Here is a 24,126-nt window from a genome sequence, read left to right on the forward strand (position 1 = left end):
TTGAAGATCCTAAGGAGGCTCTCCGATGGGTGGACAGTCACGAAAATCGCTTGAGGAATGCTGATCCGCAGGCAGAGGATGGTTGAAGGGCGATTACAGTGGTTCAGTGTGCATGACTGAATGAATAGAGCGTTTGGGATACTGTGTCTATGAGACGTGGCAGTCATGTGCGCAGGGTTAGCAGTTATATTATCAGATGTTTACTATGCTAATATGTTTTATGCTAACGTGTTTTATGAATATCACTTATATAACGGGTTCGTTACATAGTAGGAAGTTTTATTGACGAGATGATGCGAGGGGAAGGAAGCATGTGTATTGTGTACCTCGGTGGGCAGTGCATAGCTTTGATAACCGGAATAAGCCACGCCTCGCCACTAAAGGTTTCACCTGTACCGAGGAGCTGGTGGTTCTGACACAGTTAACTCTATGAACCTGCAGTCCCTTTGGGAGAGTGCGCAGGGACCTGTTGGACACACCGGTGACCTTGTTCTAGACAACTTAAGTGCAGGTATGTTTTTGGTGTTTTTCTTTCTTTTTTTGCTTTCTGTCTTGTATTTGTCTCTTTTTTCTTTGTTCTAATGTTGGGGGATGAAGTTAGTTTTGAAGCCAGGATGTGCAGGAATACTCAATTGCCCATTATACTAGTGGGACAGGAAATGCAGCTGAGGCATGTTGATGGGATGGGTCAGACTCGGATCCACCTCACTCACAGACGGTCGTTTAGGTCTAATGGCTAGTAGGGTGACTTTTTTCAGTTGGAATGTTAGGGGAATTAAGGAGGCCAACAAGAGAAGGGCAGTATTAGATGGTATGGGGAAGTACCAAACCCTTATTTACTGTCTCCAGGAGACCCATTTGCTACCAGACCAAACTAGCATTCTCACACGGAGATGGGCTGGTCACTGTTTCCATGCCACCTATTCTGCCTCTGCAAGGGGGGTGAGCATTTTAGTGCACAGGTCTGTTGCATTTTCATGTCTCTCCCAGATTATTGACAGAGAGGGCAGATATGTGTATTTTCATGGCTCCCTATACTCAGTGGAGTGTGTAATCATTGGAGTCTACATTCCCCCACCGTACTCCTCCCAGGTGATGAAAAGAATAATAGCTTTGATTGCGGAAAGGCCTAATGTGCCTACAATAGAGTTAGGCGATTTTAACAATGTACCCTGCTTGTCGCTAGATAAATTTCATGCTTCTCCACAGGTTGTCAGCAGCGATCTCACTCCCTTCGGCCGACTACTTCAGGAAGCATCCATTCTGGACTTCTGGAGGTTGAGGTACCACGACACTAACCAGTTCTCCCGTCGTTCCAGCACGTATGGTTCCTTGTCCAGAATTGATTTTATTCTGGGCAATGAAGTAATGGGTTATTTGATAGATGATATCAGATACTTGCCAAGACAAATTTCTGATCATTCACCGATTGTGGCGACCTTTCATATGTTGCCATCCGTGTCGCGCAGATCCAATCTATGGAAGTTCAATCCTTATTGGCTGAATGTCCTGGTTGATATGTCAGATGTCAGGGACGCTTTAAATGAGTTTTTTTTAACATAATCTCCCATCGGCCGGTAGAATAGTAGTGTGGGATACAATAAAGGCGTTCCTGCGGGGGGTGCTAGCTGCCAAAATTAATGGTCGGAAAAAGGAGAATAGTGCCCTGACTAGACAGCCGCTTTCGGCGGTAGAGGCAGCAGAGAATAGTTATGTAGAAAACCCTACACCAGAACAGGAGTCTCAGTGGAAGGAGGCGCAGCAACAGTTGGATGACCGCTTACTCCGTAATGCCCGTAATAGACGTTTTTTCCTGAAGCAAACGTACTATGAGGAAGGGGAAAAGGCGGGCAGGTTGCTGGCTCTGATTACTAGGGCGCAACAGACTTCTAATTACTTGGCGGAGCTGCGCGACACGGATGGTACAGTGCAGGTGGCCACAGAAAAAATATCCCAGGTATTGTCAGGGTTTTATCAGAACCTTTACTCTTCTAAAATTGTGGCCACGGAAGCCGACATCAAAAATTTCCTTCACCCCCTACGGATGCCCACTCTGGATCAGGATCAGAGAGTACTCCTGGACAGCCCTTTTACTTTGAAAGAGTTGGAAATGGCGCTGGGAGATATGGCTAACAATAAGGCCCCAGGGAGTGATGGCCTACCTGCAGAAATGTATAAACAATTTGCCCCAGTTACTGGAAGTATTTAATGAAGCCCGGCTGCTGGGGAAGCTGCCTGACACAATGAATAAGGCGATTATAGTTGTTATACCAAAACCGGGGAAGGATCCGATAGAGGCGGAATCATATAGGCCCATTTCATTGTTTAGGCGGATGTTAAGTTGCTGGCTAAGATATTGGCTAATCGGCTTAACTCAGTCATTGCCTCGCTCATCAACAAAGATCAGGCAGGATTTATGCCAAACATGTCGACGGCGGTAAATATCAGGAGACTACACTTAAATGTTCAGGTGGGCCAGGTTCACGCTTTGAATGCGGCGGTCACGTCTCTTGACGCGGCCAAAGCATTTGACAGTGTGGAATGGCGAAACTTGTTCCTGGTATTGGAAAAGATGGGGGTGGGATCGGTCTATCGATTGGGTGAAAATGTTGTACGCGTGCCCTTCGGCCAGAGTGCAGGTGAACGGATACATATCTGACTCGTTTAAACTGCAGAGGGGTACCCGACAGGGTTGCCCGTTGTCGCCGCTATTGTTTACGGTGGCAATAGAACCCTTGGCGGAGGCCTTACGTTCATCCACGGTGGTTAAGGGATTTAGATATGGGTCGGTAACCGAAAAAGTAGCTTTATACGCAGATGATCTGCTTATGTTTTTAGATGACTGGGAGACATCCCTGCCAGCTGCAATGGAGATCATTAATGACTATGGACGAATCTCGGGCCTACGAATAAATTGGACTAAGTCAATCCTGTTGCCGCTGGCGGGGGATGGTTCAGTGGATCCTGTCATGACCGGAGGGTTACAGATCGTGTCTAGCTTCAGATATTTGGGGATACAGATCTCCAGAAATAGTGAGGACTTTATAGATCTAAACGTAATGCCGTTACTAGACAAGTTCAGGAAGAAAGTGCAGGCATGGTCTAAGCTGCTTTTATCTATTGTTGGCCCAACAAACCTGATTAAAATGATTCTTATGCCCCAGCTTCTCTATGTGCTGCATAATGCTCCCGTGTGGATCCCACTGAAGGTGTTCTACACTGTCAATGCAATCTTTAGAGACTTAATCTGGAAGAAGGGGATTCCTCGTATAAAACTGAGCACCCTGTGTAGACCTAAGACCCAGGGAGGATTGAGTGTCCCTGATCCCTTGGTGTATTCTTTGGCAGCCCAAATGCAGCACATAAGGGGGTGGGGTGAGGAGGAACAGGTTAATAAGGCAGGTAGGATAGTAAAACACTTGCTCAAAAGGGGATGCCTTCTGTCAGCGCTAGAGGATGGCACTTTTAGGGAAGTGAGGAGAAAATACGAGATGTTGGGCATGATTCATATGGTGTGGTGGAAGACAAGGAAAATGGCAGGTATCACGGGGTATACGAAATCTACTTCAATATGGCCGAATATCATGTATGATGAACTTAAGGTTTCCAGCGTTAGGGCATGGAGGAAATTTGGTCTGGACAGACTATGTCAGCTATTCGAAGGCACTTCCCTTAAAGAATTTACTGCTTTGCAACAGGAGTTTAGCTTGCCTAAAGCTCTTTTCTATGTCTATTTGCAAGTAAGACATGCCATACAAGTGCAGGAGCGGCGGGAGAAGCTGTTGCCTGCCCAGAAACACCTGATCATAGACCTCACGGCTACTGGGGGCGGCTCCGGGGGAGTGATATCGCTGCATTATCTAAGCCTAATGGAAGCTTTACATAAAAAAAATCCATTGCAACTGTTTGAAAAATGGGAAAAAGATATACTGGAATTGAAGGATGACCAATGGGAAAAAGTGCTTACTGACTTCCTTGATATAGCGGTAAGTGAGGCTCATAGGGTCTCACAGCTGCTGCTGCTTCACAGAGTATATAGAACCCCGAAAATGTTACATAAAATAGGGTTTCGTGCTGACTATAAATGCCCTAGATGCGGAGTTACGTCCGCAGATCTCATACATTTAATGTGGAATTGTCCGCGCTTGCGCAGATACTGGAAGGATGTGGCTGACCTCATTGAGAAGGTTTATGGGGTCACGGTTGAATGTTCACCTCTATTATGCATATTGGGATATGCTGGTGGAATATCGGGGCTTAAAGAGGTTAAGTTAGCAATTCAGAGTATCCTAGATCAGGCCAGAAAGCGGATAGCGTCCCGATGGATTGCTTCAGATCCACCGGAGGTGCATGAGGTAGTGGAGGCGATTCACACTTTGGTCCAACTTGAGAGTTATGTGTATCAAAAGAGAGGGAATAACAAAAAGTTCAACAAAATCTGGTATGCACGGATTGAACATTTCTATTTGGTTGTTTAGGATAGGGGTCTGAGGTTAGGGTAGGATGAGACGGTTATAGGCAGCACGCAATCCAGATTTAGAATAGTAAATGAGTGGTGTGCGTATGAGCAGGAGTGCCTGTAGTATGATCATGGGTTGGATCGTATCCTGGACTTTGCTGCACAAATGGACTGCACGTGGACTTTGGGGCTGGGGGAGGGGGGGGGGGTTGGGGAGGGGTTTCTATGTGATGTTCTTGATGTTGAGATGAAAAACGAAAAAAGTATGAAGATTTTGTCTTCAAATAAAAAGATTTGATCCAAAAAAAAAATAGGCACATATTGAATGTATACACAACTGTGTAGTGATTAGTAGGGACTACATGTAAAGAGTATAGTACAGTGAACCTAGCCTTAAAGATGCACTCCCACAAACATTATTTTTCTCTGGCCTGTTAGAAGAATGCATGACGTAACCAGTGACTGCATTTGTGAGTTATCACCTCCCTTCTCATTCTCAGCTGTGTCATGTGACCAACTCTGATTTCCAACTGACACAGGGCAGGAGGGCAGTTTCTCTATTCATTTCTATGAGACCGACATTCAGGCTCCCATAGGAATATATAGAGAAACTGACTTCCTGTCCACACATAAGATGCTGTGTGATTTGGAAAGTCTGATTGCTGGCCACATAACACAGCCGAGAAGCAGAAGGGAGGGGATAGCTCACAAATAAAGCCACTGGTAAGAATATTCACTACAGTTCGCATCATATACCTTTCTAACAGGTCAGAGAATAAAACAATTTGTGGGAGCGCCTCTCCCCCAATGTAGGTACTTGTATGTAATGGCAGACAATCTATGCAATATATGAAAAGTGTACCCTCTTGCGGGGAATATTGTCTTTTATGCATTTCTCTGCTCATCTTTCAGAATAAAGTATTTTTCAAAACCAAAAAAATAAAATAAAAGGACATCACAAAGAGATTGCCTTTTGATGCTATGGAGTAGGGTTGCACCGGGTATCGAGCTTTCGATACCCAATCAACACTTTTGTACCCTGATCGATATGATACCAGGATTCGCTATTTTCCGATACAAGGCTGCGCTACTGCACAGCCTAGTATGTGTTAGAGAACGTGACACGCGCCGCCCTCAGAGCGCATCATGTTCTCATGAGTCGGCACAGTGGAGAAGGAGGCAGTCCCTCCCTCCCCACTGTGACGCAGCTACTGCTGGCCACCAATAACAGTAGCACTGAGGAGAAGGGGGGGGGGCTGTTGGCCACTGCGCCACCAATGAAAGGGGAGAGTGGGGGAGGCCACTACACCACCAATGCATATAATTAACCTCTTAATACAATTGTATGTGGCAGGTGCCAGCTCTATCACACCTTGCCCCCCCCCCCCCAAAAAAAAATATAGGATAGGACTGTTAATATGACTAATATGGGCCGGACGTTCCACCAAATGTGGAATGCAAGCGGCTTTTTTGGTGTTTTATTTTTTTCGAGTGGTATCGAGTATCACAGTACTTTTTTATGGTATCGAAATCAAATCAAAATTTTGGTATCATGACAACCCTACTATGGAGTTATGGGAATGACAGGAACTTTGACATAGCATGGCAGGGTCAGTGACAGCTATCTCATGTGCTGGACCGCCTTTAGCCTCACATATAAATTTCAGAAGGACGCCTCTTCGGGCCATACCCATTAGCTAGCGACTCCCCCATACATACGCACATTCAGCTCAGGAGAGGTGCAGGTGTTCTCAATAGTGAAAGTGAAATAAGTAGTTACCATACACCTCTGAAATGGGCTGAAATCCAAGTGGCCAACCCTTTTGCCATCCCCTTGAGATCTGCCATAGGGGCAGAGTCAGGACGCTCCCATACTCTTTATGATGGGTAGCTGGCCCCCCCAAAAAACTCTGTTTAGGTCGATATGTTTAATGTGAATAGCTACCTTAGAAGCACAAAAGTAGAATGTATTTGATAATCACAATGAACTCCATTCAGGTTCTGAAGGGTTTTTTATGCATCGGAAAAGAAATGACCAAAAACCAGAAAAAGAGAAGCAGTTCATAGCTGGTTGTAAAACATGTTCTCTTGAAATGCAGTTAAAGGTGACCTTTGACTTCCTTAGGATCACATAATTTGAATGACGCACATCCTGGAAGAATAAACTGTTTATATCTTATGGTTTATTAATTCTATATATTATATGACATTTGTGTGCGTTTCTTTTGTTATTATAGCAATTTTCCATTCAGTTGACTCGCTGCATACTTTTTTGAAGTCTCCCTTCCATGGAAATATGCCAGATGTTACACTAAATGGGTTATTTCATCCTAAATTCATTTACTTGTACTGCTGACAGACCTTCAGATGTCTCAGAAAAGATAAATACATGCACAAATCCCTTTTTAATGATCAGAGTGATGCGGGGAGAACCACTCGCCTCACCACAACATGGTGAGCGTCTTAGGCTCTCTTCACACTTGAGGTAATTCTTTTCCTATAGTTTCTATTTCTTTTTGATGGAAAAATCTGTACTAAATCAATGCCAATAGCTCATGAAGGATCCATCATGGATCCAAATAAAACAAGCCTGTCCTGATCATCTCCAGCAGACACAGTTGCACGTCCCATTAAAGCAAGTCTGTCACCTACCTTAGGCTACTTTCACACTTTTTGCTGAATCCGTCATCGATCAGTAAAAACGCTTCCGTTACTGATAATACAACCGTCCGCATCCGTTTTGAAGGATCCGGTTGTATTATCTTTAAAACAGCCAAGACGGATCAGTCATGAACTCCTTTAAAAGTGAATGGGCGAACGGATCAATTTTCTATTGTGTCAGAGAAAACGGATCCAATTGATTTACATTGTATGTCAGGACGGATCCATCTTGCTACGCACCACATCGCGGACAGAAAAAAACTGCTGATTGCAGCGTTATTCTGTCTGCAATGGGAATGCAACCAAATGATACGGAATTCATTCTGGTGACTCGGTTCCCTCCAGTTTTGTCCCCATTGACAATGAATGGGAACAAAACAAAAGCGTTTTCGCCCGCTCCTGCGTTCCTATGACAGATCTCAATAGCGGAAAGGGAATGCGCAGATGTAAAAGTAGTCTTATGCGGTCTTCTCCTAACAAAGAAAAATCTGTCAATAAGCAGAGGGTGGGTGCAAGCTCATGAATACTGCAGACTCCAAGTTTATCAGTTGTAGTGCAAAGAAAACATCATAAGATGTAAGTAGACCATGTTCACACATAAAACATGACTATGGTATTGGTTATTCAGCTTGATACCCTCTTTACCTTAGTTACCTAATCCCCCCAAATAAGGCAGACACCAAGTTGGATGCTTCACAAGAGACCCTCAAAACGGCACATGCTCCACTTTCTCTGCCGCACTTATACGCCATGTACCCTGCCCTCTCTTTCAACCACCAATGCCTAACATCCCCTGTCCTCCCTAAACCAAACCCCTGCCATGTCGACCTCCCCTAAGGCTATGTTCCAGTCCGGCCTTATTGGCTGAAATCTGCACATCTGCCATTACTCTATTATGCTCACAGAATGGGTAGAACGAAGAAGGTGACAGATTTCATTTAATGTAAGGCTGGGTTCACACCTGAACGTATTCGATAAGCGCTGTTTAAAGGCGTTTTTAGCGGGCGTTTTTGAGACTGGCAATGCCAGTCCTGTCCCTGCCTTCTCTCTGGGGTGCCCTGGTGTCACTGACAGTGGGCCCACCGCTCTGCAGCTGCACGATTAGCATGCGGCTGCCATCTCTGAATGGACGTTCTGAAACGTCCATTCAGAGATTAACAACCGCCCATAGGACGTTTATAGTCTATGGGCGGTTATGAAGTGGTTAAGAGATTCGTGGTTATTTTATAATTTGTCACATTGCCTGCTATAAAGCACTTTTTGGACAACCCATCTAAATGATGCAACTTAACTCCCTTGACGAGCTGTGGTACCTGAAGCTGCTATAACAATCATGTTTCCATGTTCTCGATGGTTGGTAGAAAATCTAAGGGTTTATTAAAATAACTTAAACATTCTTCATCAATGCTGAGTGAGGAGGATGATACAATTTAGAAGTGCACTACACTCAGACATCTCTTACATTAGGGTCTCTCTCCCTGATATCCCTATAGCCCTTCAATATGATGTTTGGGAGAAAGGAAAGTAAGAAAAAAAAAACTCTAGGTACAACAAAATGGCAGCAAGGTTTACTAGCGAGTTACACCTTTTTCATTACTATACACCCAGGGCTGGCATTAGGGATGGGGGGGACAAACTGGGCAATTGCTATGGGCCCACACTCCTGAGAGTTCCTAGGCCTGGGTTGGGAATCTGCCCTTGGGCCTATCCTTCAGGGGGGCGCTTGACAATTAAACTAGAACTGCATTAATGAAGTTACGAGCCCAGCAAAGCTCAAGGACCTGTGATGACATCATTACAGGTCCTTAACTTCCTAAGAAAATACAAGAACTGCATGCGCTGAGCCCAGTGACAAATTTAAAGCTATTGCCCTCAGGAGCTTCTACATCGCGCAGGCAGTCCGCGGAGGGGGGCAGCAGCAAAGAGTTCGGGTGTGAGCAGTTACTTATGCTGGAAAAGGCGTGCTTGGGCTCTAAAGGAAGGCGGGCTGGGCACTGTAGAGGGGAGTTACTGGGCTCCAGAGAAGGATAATAACTCTCCTCTTGGCACCTTGGAGACTCATTTACATAACATAAAAAGTGGATTTTATCGCTAATGAAACCATGAAACAAAAAATGAAGACTACAGCAAGAAATAAGGTATTTTATTGTACATGGCAGTAGTAACACCTTAATATGCTCAAACCAGGTGACAAATTCCCTTTAATATCTGGTCAGGGCCACACCTTATCTAAAACCAGCCCTGTGTACATTGATGTGCATTCATTTTGTCTGACTTACTAGGTACTGAAGTCTCTGACGCTCTGTTTCTGGTGTAAACTCTGAAGACATAGGAATGATTTCTCCATTTCGAATAATTATAGCCCTGAAAGAAAACACAATTTATTTGACAAAGCTTCATTCTACATTAACATTACAGGAAGAAATTTTTTTGCCCTTAAGAGGGGAAAATTGGCTTCTACCTCACAGTTTTTTTTTTGTTTTTTTTTTGCTTTCCTCTGAATCAACTTGCAGGATAACAGGCCAAACTGGATGGACAGATTTCTTTTTTAGGCCTTGTTACTATGTTACTATATTACTGGGTCTTTAAAATGATCGACTGGTTCACATTAATTAGGGAACAAAGAACACTTCCTGCTTGTCAAGATCTGCTCTTGGATTGGTCATCAGTGCTCATGTGTGCAGTACTGGCCAATCCAAGGGCAACAGGGAGTGTTTAGGACTACCAAATACACAGTGTACATCAGGTAGTGTGAAGCGGTGCAGTCATGGGAGAAGAGAATCCTGGAAATTGGCTGATCCACAGCTGCAAAGATGAAAAGGAGGTCACCAGGTTGGTTTTCTGGTTTTTGCCCAGTTAACATGATTTTTTCTTGAACTGGAGGGATGCTTTCAATTGGAACCCCAACTTTATACAAACATTTGTGAAAATAAATGTTCTAGTTCATTGTCAGCTAGCAAATACTGTAGCTCTGAAAGTCTATTGATTTAAAATACACCTAGCTCCGATATTATGGTACAATTGCTCAAACTCTAAGATGGTATAATTTTTTTTAACTCTATGAACTTTTGGTAAGTGATCAATTATTTCATGGTATGGATACATAAGTAATTTTCTATAATTTCTAGGCACCTTCCTGTTAAATAACGTTTTGCAGAGTCCACACAGGAGAGTATCACACGCAGAATTTTTTGGAAAAACACCACTGTAGCCAAAGTCAGAAGTGGATCCAGAAGGAAGAAGAAGAATAACTTTCCTCTGTTCCCCTTCTTTCTGAATCAATTTCTGGTTTTGGTTAAAAAAAACTGCTGTGTGTGAGACCATCCTACTAAGGGCTCACACGACTTTGCATTTTGCGGTCTGTAAAACACAGATACACAAAAAAAACTATGAAATCTGTGTGACATCCATTTTTTTTGCAGATCCATTGTAACAATGCCAGTCCTTGTCCGCAAAATGGACAAGAATAGGACAAGTTTTATTTTTTTGTGGAACCGACATACAGAAACTGAATGCACACGGAGTCTTTTCAGTATTTTTTGCAGAGCCATTGAAATTAATGGTTCCGCATACGGACCTGTAAAAAAACGGAGCGGAAGAAAATACAGTCGTGTGCATGAGCCCTTCAGTGTGTGGACTCTACATAATGCTACTTAGGCTACTTTTACATTAGCGTTTTTCTTTTCCGGCATAGAGTTCCATCACAGGGGCTCTATACCGGAAAATAACTGATCAGGCATATCCCCATGCATTCTGAATAGAGAGCAATCCGTTCAGTATGCATCAGGATGTCTTCAGTTCAGTCATTTTGACTGATCAGGCAAAAGAGAAAACCGTAGCATGCTACGGTTTTATCTCCCGCGAAAAAAACTGAAGACTTGCCTGAATGCCGGATCCGGCATTTTTTTCCATAGGAATGTATTAGTGCCTTCAAAATACCGGAATGCCGGATCCGTCCTTCCGGTCTGCGCATGCGCAGACCTTTAAAAATGAGAAGAGAAAAAAAAAACAGATCCGTTTTGCCTGATGACACCGGAAAAACGGATCCGGTATTGTAATGCATTTTTCTGACTGATCAGAAAGTCCATTGATATAAACTTATTGCTATTTTAAGAGCCAGTATTTAGGATCTGCTGACACCAAGATCAAGACTTCTGTTTCTAATGGATCACAAGTGTAATTGCTACACCAAGGAAATAAAATGGAAATAAAATATTCAAAAATCTAAATTTATTCAGTATCGAGTATGAGCGCCATATGCAGAAATACACGCATTTACATGCCTTGGAATACTATAAAGGAAGTGTTCTGCCACACTGAATGCACTTGGGAATGCAAATCATCAAGATCTGCAGCCCCGTTTGAGAACAGCCAAGCAAGTGTCCATGCTGGGAGTCGTAGTTTCAACAAATCTGGGGGGCCAGAGGTTGCTAATCCCAGGTGCTGACACTTTTTGCCGCCCTAGGTGTGGGATGTGACATCCAATTTCACATGCAGTGCAGAATGGATCACTATGTGCTGTTCTAATCAGACGATCTGTCCATGCAGAGCTCTGTGCACCTGTTGCTGTCTTTTCAATTTGTTGCTGTTCTACCAACCACCTGGACATGAAACAATGAACAGTGCCGACCTCTTGACCTAGGAGCATAGCGATCTGCTACAGCAATAAACCGAGGTCTCTCAAACGGTCTCTCAATTCAAGGTTTCAGTCCCTCTCAGTTTGCGACAAGTGGGGATAACTGGCGCATCAACGAAGAGGAGGCATAGCACAACCATTATAGCTTGGTGTATTTTTTTTTTTTCATGTAGCTGAAAAACCCTGCTTTCCGCCTGGCATTTATGCCTGTACCACATGCCACAAATTGGAGCTAGGTGTTTGAAAAAAAAAAATCGATCATTTGCAGATCTTGGCAACACCTGCTACTTCCTCAATTTGCATAACCTTATGGCACAGTTACACACATTAATGAAGCTACACTTTATAAAGTGTATTATACTGCCACCCACTAAAGGAGTGCACTGTAAAATAGTGAAACCACTCCAAAAGTCCATCTCTTGGAGACCACCAATGATCAGGATTTTTGACATATTGTCAACTCCTTTATATCTTACATATAACTGGCCTTCTTCTATGAGAAGACCAGCCTTCTAGAAGACCATGTTTCAGTACTGGTTGTCAATGGGTGGTAGTTTCAAACAGACAGCACACTTATGTAATCCGTATGTTTGTTCCGCAAATTATAGAACATCTCCTATTCTGAAAATAGCCATTTCTATTGATGGAAAAGAGAAAAATGCCGAAAGCACATGGAAGGAATCTGTATTCTGCGGACCAAAATAAGGATATGGTTGTGTGCATAGGGCCTTGAAATACATTTTCTGAGGGAAAAATTTTCCAAAGGATTTTCTTATATTGGATGATATATAAGGCATTATCATGTTTGCACCATTGAATGTACTGAAGAGGATGGTGGAAAATAAACACCAGGGGACATATTGGATTCATGATACAATATATTTCTTTTAAAGCGGTTGCCTTACCTGATCAACACCTTTTATACCGAGGATGACCTAGTGATATACTGATCACTAGGGTTGAGCGAATCGAAGTATCCAAAGTGGACTTCGATCCGAATTTCAGGGAAAATTTGATTCAATGTGAATCCCCGTGCTGTGTGAAAACAAATACATTTTCCCTGAAATGGCAGTTAAAAAAAAAAAATACTCACCTCTTCCATTTGAGAACGAAGAGACCGCCACGGCCATCTTGATTGAATATCCCATATGAAATCTCGTGCGTGGTGACGTATGACGCCACCACGCCGGCCAGTGTTATAATGTCATCACGCACAGCACGAGATTTCGTGCGGGATGTTCAATCAAGATGACCACGACTGCCTCTTTGCGCTCAAATAATATATAAGAAAAAGTGATTTATTTACCGGATTAACTCCTAAAAGCCCTCACTATTATTCTCAGATGCCGCAATCAGCAATGAAAGCAGCATCTGAGGGGTTCAATGATGGGGGGTGGCGCCATCGCCATTCCTATTATTGCGCCCTCTACTTACAAAGAAATAAGCAAACTTCTTTGTCAAATTCGTCAAAGCACTACTGATCACCATAGGTCTGGCAGCTGAAACCCCAATAGCTGCTTTTACCAATTAATTCAACCGATTCTGTCAGGACAATTCTGCTAAAAAACGGGAAGAAAAAGGGGAAGGGCTTATTCAAACACCACTCAAAAGTGATTATTTTTGTTTATTGCTTGTAAGTATGCTGCAAAAGTCATGTGAATTTACATGTAGCACATTAGGTGACCATGTAATATATCAGCATGCTGACTTCTCCACAACGGCAGCTGTTTGCAGTGGCTTCTAGCTCTGGCTAGAGGGAATCTAGAAGAGAACTCCCTCACAAAATGGGGCAAATCCAGTTATATGTCCCCAAAACACCTAAAATGTGTTAGTAAAAGGTAATTTAATATGATAAAAGGGTAAGGAGTTTCATGCAGTAGCGTTATTAACATTGGAGAATAACATGGCAGACTGATTTACAGAGTTGAGATTGTTCTAGGACAGTGGTGGGGAACCTTTTACAGACCGAGGGCCCAAACTGCAACCCAAAACCCACTTATTTATCGCAAAAAGTGCCAACGCTGCAATTTAACCTGAATACTACAGTCTAATATAGTATATCTTCCATGTACTTTATCATTTAGCTATAATAGCCTAAATGTGTATTGGCACTCACATCTTTTTACAGTGAGTATGTATCCGTTCCGAGAATTAATTAGAAAAATGCTCAATAGGTAACTGTCCAATTGAATAATTTGTCAAATTAAGACATAACTTTTAATTAAAACACTCTAAAATAAAAGAGCAATAAATGCTAAATGTCCCAAATGATTCTAGATCAAAGAAAACTAAAAGAAAAAGGAGTACACGCGGTACTGAAGCCCAAAAGTACTGGAACCAGGTGTCCTACCACATCCATGTTTGCTCTGTTCGTTGTTCCAGTAGTGGGTCTGGTCCTTCATTCAAACGATATTGAGATGGAGGGAAGATTAGAGCTGAAAAATGTTTTTGCCTTGGTTTACAACATGCCTGTAGAGAACTGTTTTTAGGGCGTTTCTAGGGTTTCTTATCTTGAGGGACAGGTTCCGGATAGGGTCGCCCTTGTCAGGACGAGTGCTCCATATTTAGTCTTTAAAAGGGCCATTGTAGCACCCCCTTAAGGCTTTGTCAGGGACAGATCAGTTCCCTAATTGTACAACTTGCTTTCAAGGTACCTGTGCCGGACCCTTTTCCCTTCCCTCCATCTCAATATCATTTGGATGAAGGACCAGACCAACTACTGGAACAACGAACAGAATAGATGTGATAGCACACCTGGTTTCAGTACTTTTGGGTATTAGTACCGCCGTGTACTCCTTTTTCTTTTTGTTTTCTTTGATCTAGCATCATTTGAGACATTTAGAATTTAATGCTCTTTATTTTAGAGTGTTTAATTAAAAGTTATAGATACAGTATAATAGCCTGCCTACATTCCGTGTGCTGCTTCTGACGTTCATAGCGTGTCCTGCGCTGATGAATGGCAGGAAAGGTCTAAGGTTTATTGGCACACCATAGACTTTTTCCAGGGTGCCATAGGTTCGCCACCACTGTTCCAGGACAACTGTTAATAATTCCAATAATTTGTATTCTAGGGGCAACTGAACACTTGAAGCTAAATAAAAAAATACGACTGGTTTTGAATAAAGTACTATTCCAGGCCAGACTTCTTATACTTAGGAAATGGATAAAGGCAGATTCACCGACAGTGGGACAGTGGAGAAAAGCAATAGACAACTTAATTAAAAAAGAACGTGTGATGGAGAGTCATACAAAAAAAAAAAGAAATCTTGACCAAGTATGGAAAAACTGGTGGCCAAAAACTGGTGGCCAAAAACTGGTGACCAAGTATCGAAAAATCACTAAATCTTGACCAAGTATGGAAAAACTGGTTACTCTAGGGCTAGATGCGAGTGTTTTTTTTTCCCCCACGTCCCTCCCCATGGGTGGTGGGAGGGTATAAAATAAAGATAAATTGTAATCATCAATTCTTAATAGTGACTTTTATCTATTGTTAGATTAATGTGTTTTCTGTTGGATGTTTTTCTATGAAATTGAAATAAAGACTAATAAAAAAATAAAAAAAAGGAACCTGAAAAAAATAAAAATAATAATTGGTAAAGGTCTCCAACTAAGCCATAAATTAAGTGATCCTGAGATTTTCTTGTTTCTTCAAAAAAAGTATCTCTAGCTGCCTGTTCAGACAGCAGTAATCTTATGCAGTCCTCCTACTCAGCATCTGTGTCTGTGTCATATCATATGTCTAAATGAATACTAGGAGCATATATAGTCTTTAGGTGCTAGATTCCTGTTTGGACGTCAATCTCTTGAAAACTCAGCTGCAAAAGTGGAAAGTATCCAGCAATTAGGAATAAAATCCAGTACCGTAACTGTAACTACCGTAACAGTCCCGAGTGTTGACGCCTTCCACTTTGCTGCTGACTTTGTACTTGTTTGTGCACTGGGAGGATTTTTTTTCTCACTCTAAGGCCTCATGCACACGACCGTTGTTGTGGTCCACATCCGATGCGGACCCATTCACCCGTAAATTTTTTTATAATATAGCAAGTCCTACTCTTGGCCGTTTTGCAGACAAGAATAGGCATTTCTACAATGGGCCGCCCGTTCCGTTAATTGCGGAAGGCACACGGACGGCTTCGGTTTTTTGCGGATCCGCGGTTTGCGGACTGCAAAAAAAACGCAACGGTGGTATGCATGAGGCCTAAGGTCTCTTTCAAACATCCGAGTCAGTGATAATATCCATGGAAAGATGTTCAATGTATCATCTGTGAGGGATCCATGTTTGGTCCATGTGTCATTTGTATTCCTCATGCACAAAGGGATCTCCAGAGCATTTTCTACCAATGTTCAGGGAAATCTATTCCATCCATGTTCTGTCAGTGGTTTTCACGGACCCATAGACTTCAATAGGCATCATGGTCTGCATCATGGACATAAGTAGTGCATGTCATTATTGTTTGTGTGTGAATAAACACATTAACCCCTCCGTGACCAGTCTGTTTTGTGCCTTACCTAACAAGCAATATTTTTCATTTTCATCGTAGTCGTCCAAGAGCTATATTTTTCCATCTATGTAGCTGTATGGGGGCTTGTTTTTTTTTGCAGGATTCTCTGGATCAGTACGATTACAGCAATACAAAATACATACAAACAAACCCTATTTAAAAAAAAGAAGTAAATGTTTTTGCATCACCGCATCCCAAGACCAATAACTTTTTTTTTTCTTTTCTTTCTACGGAACTGTGTGAGGGCTGGATTTCTGCGGGATGACTTGTAGACTTAATTGGTATCATTTTGGGGCACATAGAACTTTTTGATTTTTTTTTTTTCGTTTTTTGTGGCGACTAAGCAAAACGCAGAGATTCTGGCATTTTTCTTTTTTTTTTTACAACGTTCATTGTACAGGATAATTTATATCATATTTCCGTAGCAATACCAAACGTGGGGGATACATTTTTTAAAAAAAAATTTCAATGGAAAAAAAAAAGCGTATTTTTGATTTACCATTGCAGTCTAGGAGAGAATTAAAATGTTATTATCAAGCCATGCCACAGACAGTGCTTTATAGGAACTTAGTTATAACAAGCCCCAGAGTCGTCAGAAGGCCCAAGGCTGCCATAGCTACCATAATGATCTCATTGCAGGAGACCTGTTCTGTCACCTGGAGTGTGTAGCTCCGGGAAAATAACCTCTAATGTGCCTTGATCGCAATTTACCATGACATCTGAGGGGTTACAAGTCTGTGATCAGCATTATTGCCGATTACAGGCTCTGCCACTGAGTGTCTGCTGTGTTATACAGCAGGCACCCAGCAGCTACGGCATCCACTTTGAGTGGGATTCAGAGTGTGCGCCATCTTTAAAGATCCAACATTGGCCTCTCACCTGGTATAGAAGCAGTGAGGCTGGTTGTACCCGGAATGTATGGGATTCTGAAAGAATCCCCCCTTCTCCCAAATCTTTCTAAGAACTAATGCTGTCCACAAACAACCCTCATGCATCATTCACACATCAGTGTTTGGTCAGTGATTTCCATCAGTGATTGTAGGCCAAAACCAGGTGTGTCTCTAAACACAGAACAGGTGCAGATCTTTCCCTTATACTTTATGTCTGTAGAGGCTCCATTCCTGGTTTTGGCTCACAATCACTAATGTAAATCACTGATCAAAACACTGATGTGTGAATGAGGATTTACTCTAAACCCAACACACAAGAAACCAAAAAGAACATGTGGAATAAAGTACCATAACCCTCAAAAATAGAGTACTTACATAAATGCTACTTTTCACTTTTTCAGTGTTGCTACAGTTGAACCTAGAATGTATGGGCGTTTGAGCGAATGTAGCCCTACCCCAAAATCGTTCTATAAACTAAAATTCTCCACCAAAACAACTATAAAGCTAAACTTAATCCTAATCCTAACACACACAAGAGACTACACAGAACATTTAGAAAAAGTCCCACAGTCTCCAAAATACGTCGCTTACCTAAACTCTACTTTTCACCACCATCTCACACTCACATGACCTAAATCGCTCAGACTAAACATTCTAGGCTAACTGTACTGTTAGGTGGTTAAGGACGTGTAATGATGTCATCACAGGTCCTTGAGTGCTCCTAACCTAAGGGGGTTAAAGGGAACCTGTAACCTGGATTTTGGGTATAGAGCTGATGACATGGGCTGCTAGATCGCCACTAGCACATCCGCAATATCTATATCCGATTTTATATACAGTACAGACCAAAAGTTTGGACACACCTTCTCATTCAAAGAGATTTCTTCATTTTCATGACTATGACTACTTGTAGATTCACACTGAAGGCATCAAAACTATGAATTAACACATGTGGAATTATATACATAACAAAAAAGTGAGAAACAACTGAAAATATGTCATATTTTAGGTTCTTCAAAGTAGCCACCTTTTGCTTTGATTACTGCTTTGCACACTCTTGGCATTCTCTTGATGAGCTTCAAGAGGTAGTCACCTGAAATTGTTTTCACTTCACAGGTGTGCCCTGTCAGGTTTAATAAGTGGGATTTCTTGCCTTATAAATGGGGTTGGGACCATCAGTTGCGTTGTGGAGAAGTCAGGTGAATACATAGCTGATAGTCCTACTGAATAGACTGTTAGAATTTGTATTATGGCAAGAAAAAAGTAGCTAAGTAAAGAAAAACGAGTGGCCATCATTACTTTAAGAAATGAATGTCAGTCAGTCCGAAAAATTGGGAAAACTTTGAAAGTGTCCCCAAGTGCAGTCACAAAAAAAACATCAAGCGCTACAAAGAAACTGGCTCACATGCAGACCGACCCAGGAAAGGAAAACCAAGAGTCACCTCGGCTGCGGAGGATAAGTTCATCCGAGTCACCAGCCTCAGAAATCGCAGGTTAACAGCAGCTCAGATTAGAGACCAGGTCAATGCCACACAGAGTTCTAGCAGCAGACACATCTCTAGAACAACTGTGTGAATCAGGTCTTCATGGTAGAATATCTGCTAGGAAACCACTGCTAAGGACAGGCAACAAGCAGAAGATACTTGTTTGGGCTAAAGAACACAAGGAATGGACATTAGACCAGTGGAAATCTGTGCTTTGGTCTGATGAGTCCAAATTTAAGATCTTTGGTTCCAACCACTGTGTCTTTGTGTGACGCAGAAAAGGTGAACGGATGGACTCTACATGCCTGGTTCCCACCGTGAAGCATGGAGGAGGAGGTGTGATGGTGCGGGGGTGCTTTGCTGGTGACACTGTTGGGGATTTATTCAAAATTGAAGGCATACTGAACCAGCATGGCTTACCACAGCATCTTGCAGCGGCATGCTATTCCATCCGGTTTGCGTTTAGTTGGACCATCATTTATTTTTCAACAGGACAATGACCCCAAACACACCTCCAGGCAGTGTAAGGGCTATTTGACCATGAAGGAGAGTGATGGGGTGCTGCGCCAAATGACCTGGCCTCCACAGTCACCAGACCTGAACCCAATCTAGATGATTTGGGGTGAACTGGACAGCAGAGTGAAGGCAAAAGGGCCAACAAGTGCTAAGCATCTCTGGGAACGACTTCAAGACTGTTGGAAGACCATTTCAGGTGACTACCTCTTGAAGCTCATCAAGAGAATGCCAAGAGTGTGCAAAGCAGTAATCAAAGCAAAAGGTGGCTACGTTGAAGAACCTAGAGTATGACATATTTTCAGTTGTTTCACACTTTTTTGTTATGTATATAATCCCACATGTGTTAATTCATAGTTTTGATGCCTTCAGTGTGAATCTACAATTTTCATAGTCATGAAAATAAAGAAAACTCTTTGAATGAGAAGGTGTGTCCAAACTTTTGGTCTGTACTGTATATATGTAAATTAGGCTACTCACGTTTCCAGAGCCCAGCCACGTCCACTGTGAAGGAGCCCAGCACTGCCCCGCACCCTCCTAATCTCCTCCTTGCTCCCCGACGTCACAAAGCTAATGCGCCGTAATCTTGCAATGCGCGAGCTAGCGCATGCGCAGTGTTGGCATAGTGTTCCTTCCCTGTGCTGGCATCAGCCTCAGGGAACGAACTGCGCATGCACTAGCTCACGCATCGTGAGATTACGGTGCTCTAGCTTTGTGACGTCGGGGAGCAAGGAGGAGATTCGGAGGAGTCGGGGCGGTGCTGGGCTCCTTCACTGTGGGCGTGGCTGGGCTCAGAGTCAGAGAACGCTGGACTCATCTACCAAGCATGGAGGAGACATGACTTATCTAAAGTTAATTTACATCTATAAAATCGTTTTTTTGACACCATAAAAGCACAGAGAGCTATGGGGACTTGATATTGCGGATGTGCTAGCGGCGATCTAGCAGCCCATGTCCTCAGCTCTATACCCAAAATCCAGGTGACAGGTTCCCTTTAAGGACCTGTGATGAAGATGTCATAACATGTCTATGTGCTCTTATATACTTCGAACATCACTCATGCTGCAGAGTTTGCATCATGAGTGCATTTCATGTTTATTCATGTCAGATGGCTTCCTTACAGACCGGTCCACCGGGAATCTGCCCGGTAGGGTAGATTACCAGTCTGGCATATTGTCATCTCTTTTCTTCTACAGTTAGAAATGCAGAGCCGCACGTTCTGTCTGCAAAGCTCTTTTGTTCAGCAATTAGACCAAGCCTATATTCTCATAGAGGTTATTCAGAATATTCTAGATTTCACCCCTACTAATACATCAGTTTATTTCTCAAGAAATTATTGCTGCTGTGCATATATCCCAGGTGGGGAAAGGGCTTTAGGGATCTCACTATGATGCACTATACAGACTATAGACTGCAGAATATGTCCTTGACACATAAAGGATAGGAACTTGCTGGTATGGCTCCTTTTGTTATTGGAATTTCAATAAGGGCATGTGATATCATGCGGATTATGAATAGTACTTGTATTAACCAGTAAGGAATAATGAAAGACTGGTTACTGAGCAGAGTAGATGGCACATCGGAGCTTTCCTCATTGGAATGCAAGGAACAGGCGGCAGCAGATGCAAGACTAAATTAGTAGTCGTCCAACACATTCATTTACATGACACACAGCCAAGATAGTTGTCAGCTTTACAGATATTTACTTGCTACATCTTTCACACTTAGTGAAGCTACCACGCTCAACTTACAATTAAAAGACAAGGAAAAAGTGACCTTCCCAATGCATCATGGGAAATGACAATGTATAATTAAGAGAATATATTATAGAGCTACAATGTACAAATATCTTGTCTGTACTTAACTGCTTTACATTTCTTTTTTTTAGAACTTAGTGGTGGGAAACGACAAAGTGATTCTCTCCCAGGCACACCACCATATAGATATATAGAATATGTGTAAGACCCACAAATAACCTCCATTATATGCTTGGTGAACATCTTGCTCCAAAACCATGGACTTTACAGCGGCTGTCTCATGAAGAGTCCATATTCCCTATTTAGATGGGATAGAGGGGATCTACGCTGTGACCCTCCTCCTTCTATTAGCCGGAATAGAGAACCATTCTGTAACATCAGTCCCTGTTCTGGTGGACTCTAAATGGCCACTATGTAATACTACATTTTTACTGCAGTGGCCAACGTAGGGGGTAGGTCTGGCTGTCTGTAGCTTACCTGTCTTTGATAGAAAGCAGCATTCAAAGTACTCTGGTATTCACATCATGTTGTGAAAACAAGAGAGTAGACCCATGCCCAGGCTGAAGCTCACATTCAGGTCCAATTGAAGCTATAAACCGCACAGCATTGTGGGAGAGAGAACTATAAATAAGGAAAGTTAAATGACCACAATAGCAACACCTGGAGATTAAGAGTGTGGCCAGTGCCAGAAACAACACAGACGCCTATTGATCCACAAGGAAACCTGTCAAACCACACCACGTGTTGCCAGTCTCAAAGATCTCCTGCACTCACTGTCATGGGGACGTCCGTATGTCTCGGTACGTCCGTGACAGGCAGTTAGGGTCAGCCAAGTTACAGTTGGTCCAGGAAACATGGCCATCACAAGGACCGTATTTATCAGACTGCATAAACTTTTGTGAAACTGGCTTTAGGATCCGAATTTCTACAGCTCATTAAGTAATAACATTTACGTGCTAGAAGTGTATTAAAATATTACGGAATTGCTATAAAAGTAACCCTGTACTATACCAATCTATTAATTCAGTAGGCATCTCTTTTACACAAGCCTGGTTTGTTCTGCACGATTTTACCAATCTTCTCCATTACCGATTTGCATTGGAATGCAGATCTACATGAGAATGGAAAACTACTTGAGAATTCTATTTTAAATTGAAGCACTAGCCAAAAAAAAGGAAAATCAAAAAAAGTTCTGACTAAAGACATGACCAACTCTTCCCATGAATATCTTACAGGCATGGAGTCGGATGAGGTATGGAGGGAACTGGACCAGTCAATACAGGAAATATAATAGTCCTAGGGTTACAGAACTGGGCTGACAAACCTTTGCACCTTGTCTGGCTACGTAATGACATATTTCTCAGGGTTTGTAATACTACAAGGATATTCTTGGAAACGCTTATGTCAACCATACCTAATGCTTATGTCAATCATAGCTATCAGTTACTTACCTATAAAAAGCACTTAATGGGGGAGATTTATCATACAGCCGTGTTTTACATCTATGATATCCCCAGCTCTGCCTAAGGACGCACCTCTTTTATGACAGTTTTCTGGCCTGGTGGCTCTGATCTTCCCCAAACCCCCTTTTCAGGAACGTGGCAAAGGCAGTGCAGAAACATCACAAAATTTGTCGCAAGTGGCATTTAAAAAAAGTCGCAAACATGGAGGTTGCAACTTTTTATGCCAGAAAAGTGGTGCAAGTGGAATGATAACTTCCCCCTACATATGTTTAGACATTTCTGAGATTCTTCATGCTGATGAACATTTTACTCTACTTCATGGAGTGTGGCCCAATGCCTGTAACCAAATATGATCTAAAGTCCATATCTCTGAGAAAATATTACAATAAAATAAAATGATTGCACCAAGAACTGTTCTCCCCTGCTCGGATTTCAGGGTTCTTTGAAAAGAGATCAGACATAAATGTGGACTGCAGAAGAGAAGGCGACTAAAGAGTGCTATTGTACTCATCCAACAGGACCAATACCAAATCCAAATTTTCCACTTTATGGTTTTAATCTGTTGGGGAGGGAGGGGTCACTGAAGTCAGTAGTAATTCTTGCAAGGTAAAAGGAAAAAATAAAATGTGGGGTCATTTATCAAACTAGTGTAAAGTAAAACTGGCCGAGTTGCCCATAGCAACCAATCAGATTCCACCTTTCAGTTTTGACAGCTCCTTTGGAAAATGAAAGGTGACATTTGATTGGCTGCTATGGGCAACAAAGCCAGTTCTACTTCACACCAGCTTGATAAATTACCTAATTCATTTTTTCAAGTCCATCCACATCAATGCTTTCTAAAACATACAGGGGGAGATTTATCAAACTGGTGTATAGTAGAACTGGTTTAGTTGCCCATATCAACCAATCAGATGCCACCTTTCATTTTTGACAACTCCTTTGGAAAATGAAAGGTGAAATCTGATTGGTTGCTAGGGGTAACTAAGCCAGTTTTACTATACACCAGTTTGATACATCTCCCCCATAGTGTCTACTGAAAACCTGGTAACCATTAGCTGGTACTATAAAACTGAAGATGGTCAATTTACTATAACTGACAAAATGGTGGAGGATGGATGTGCACTTATTACATAGCTCAATAAATGTGAAATACTATTACCTGCTGTCACCGGCATTGGTGACATAAATTTTCCCCAGTAAGTATACAACAATAAGGGCCGTGCAGCCTCCAGAGATATTGTAAACGCTCCTTTCTCGCTCAATTTGCAGATCCTGAGGAAAGAATTGAAGTGAAATTACAATACACACCCAGACACGTTTTCTAGAGCAAATCCAAACTGTTTGTACAGGGTTTATCCGTTATATAACATTCATGCTTTACTAATTGAATATGCTGTAGATGGCTGATAGGGGCTGGATTCTGGAACAACAATAGAGGTGGTCACGCCCATTCCAAGATGATAACTGTATATGTATTTCACTCCCCTCTGCAATGAATAGGAAGAACGGAAAGAGTCATGTGAGGTGGCTTGGCTGTTTTTATATCCCTCCATTTCCTGCAATAGAGAAGAATGCCACATGCGCAGCCTCCACTCCGCTGGGAATGGAGACAGTCAATTTACTTAGGATTGATGGGAATCCAAGCAACCGACTAGAGATGTGTCAACTGATTCTAAAGAATTGATTTGTCTCATTGGAAGGACTTCTTCATCTGTGGGGGCTGTCTCCGTAGGCGAGGAAGTGCCCACAGGCTGCCAGATT

The 24,126-nt window shown here is 42.4% G+C and overlaps 1 protein-coding gene across 2 annotated transcripts in view; it reads right to left on the bottom strand.

Moving 5' to 3' along the window:
- Positions 1-24,126, bottom strand: part of PPM1H (protein phosphatase, Mg2+/Mn2+ dependent 1H) — a 216,989-nt gene that overhangs the window by 93,837 nt on the left and 99,026 nt on the right. For both annotated transcript variants that reach the window (XM_044280560.1, XM_044280559.1), the window contains exons 4-5: positions 23,525-23,637; positions 9,400-9,484 (exon numbers count right to left, since the gene is read on the bottom strand). In XM_044280560.1, coding sequence (XP_044136495.1) covers positions 9,400-9,484; positions 23,525-23,637 — 198 coding nt within the window. The remainder of the gene's footprint in view (positions 1-9,399; positions 9,485-23,524; positions 23,638-24,126) is intronic.

This window comes from Bufo gargarizans, chromosome 2 (assembly GCF_014858855.1).
Source record: "Bufo gargarizans isolate SCDJY-AF-19 chromosome 2, ASM1485885v1, whole genome shotgun sequence".
NCBI lineage: Eukaryota > Metazoa > Chordata > Amphibia > Anura > Bufonidae > Bufo > Bufo gargarizans.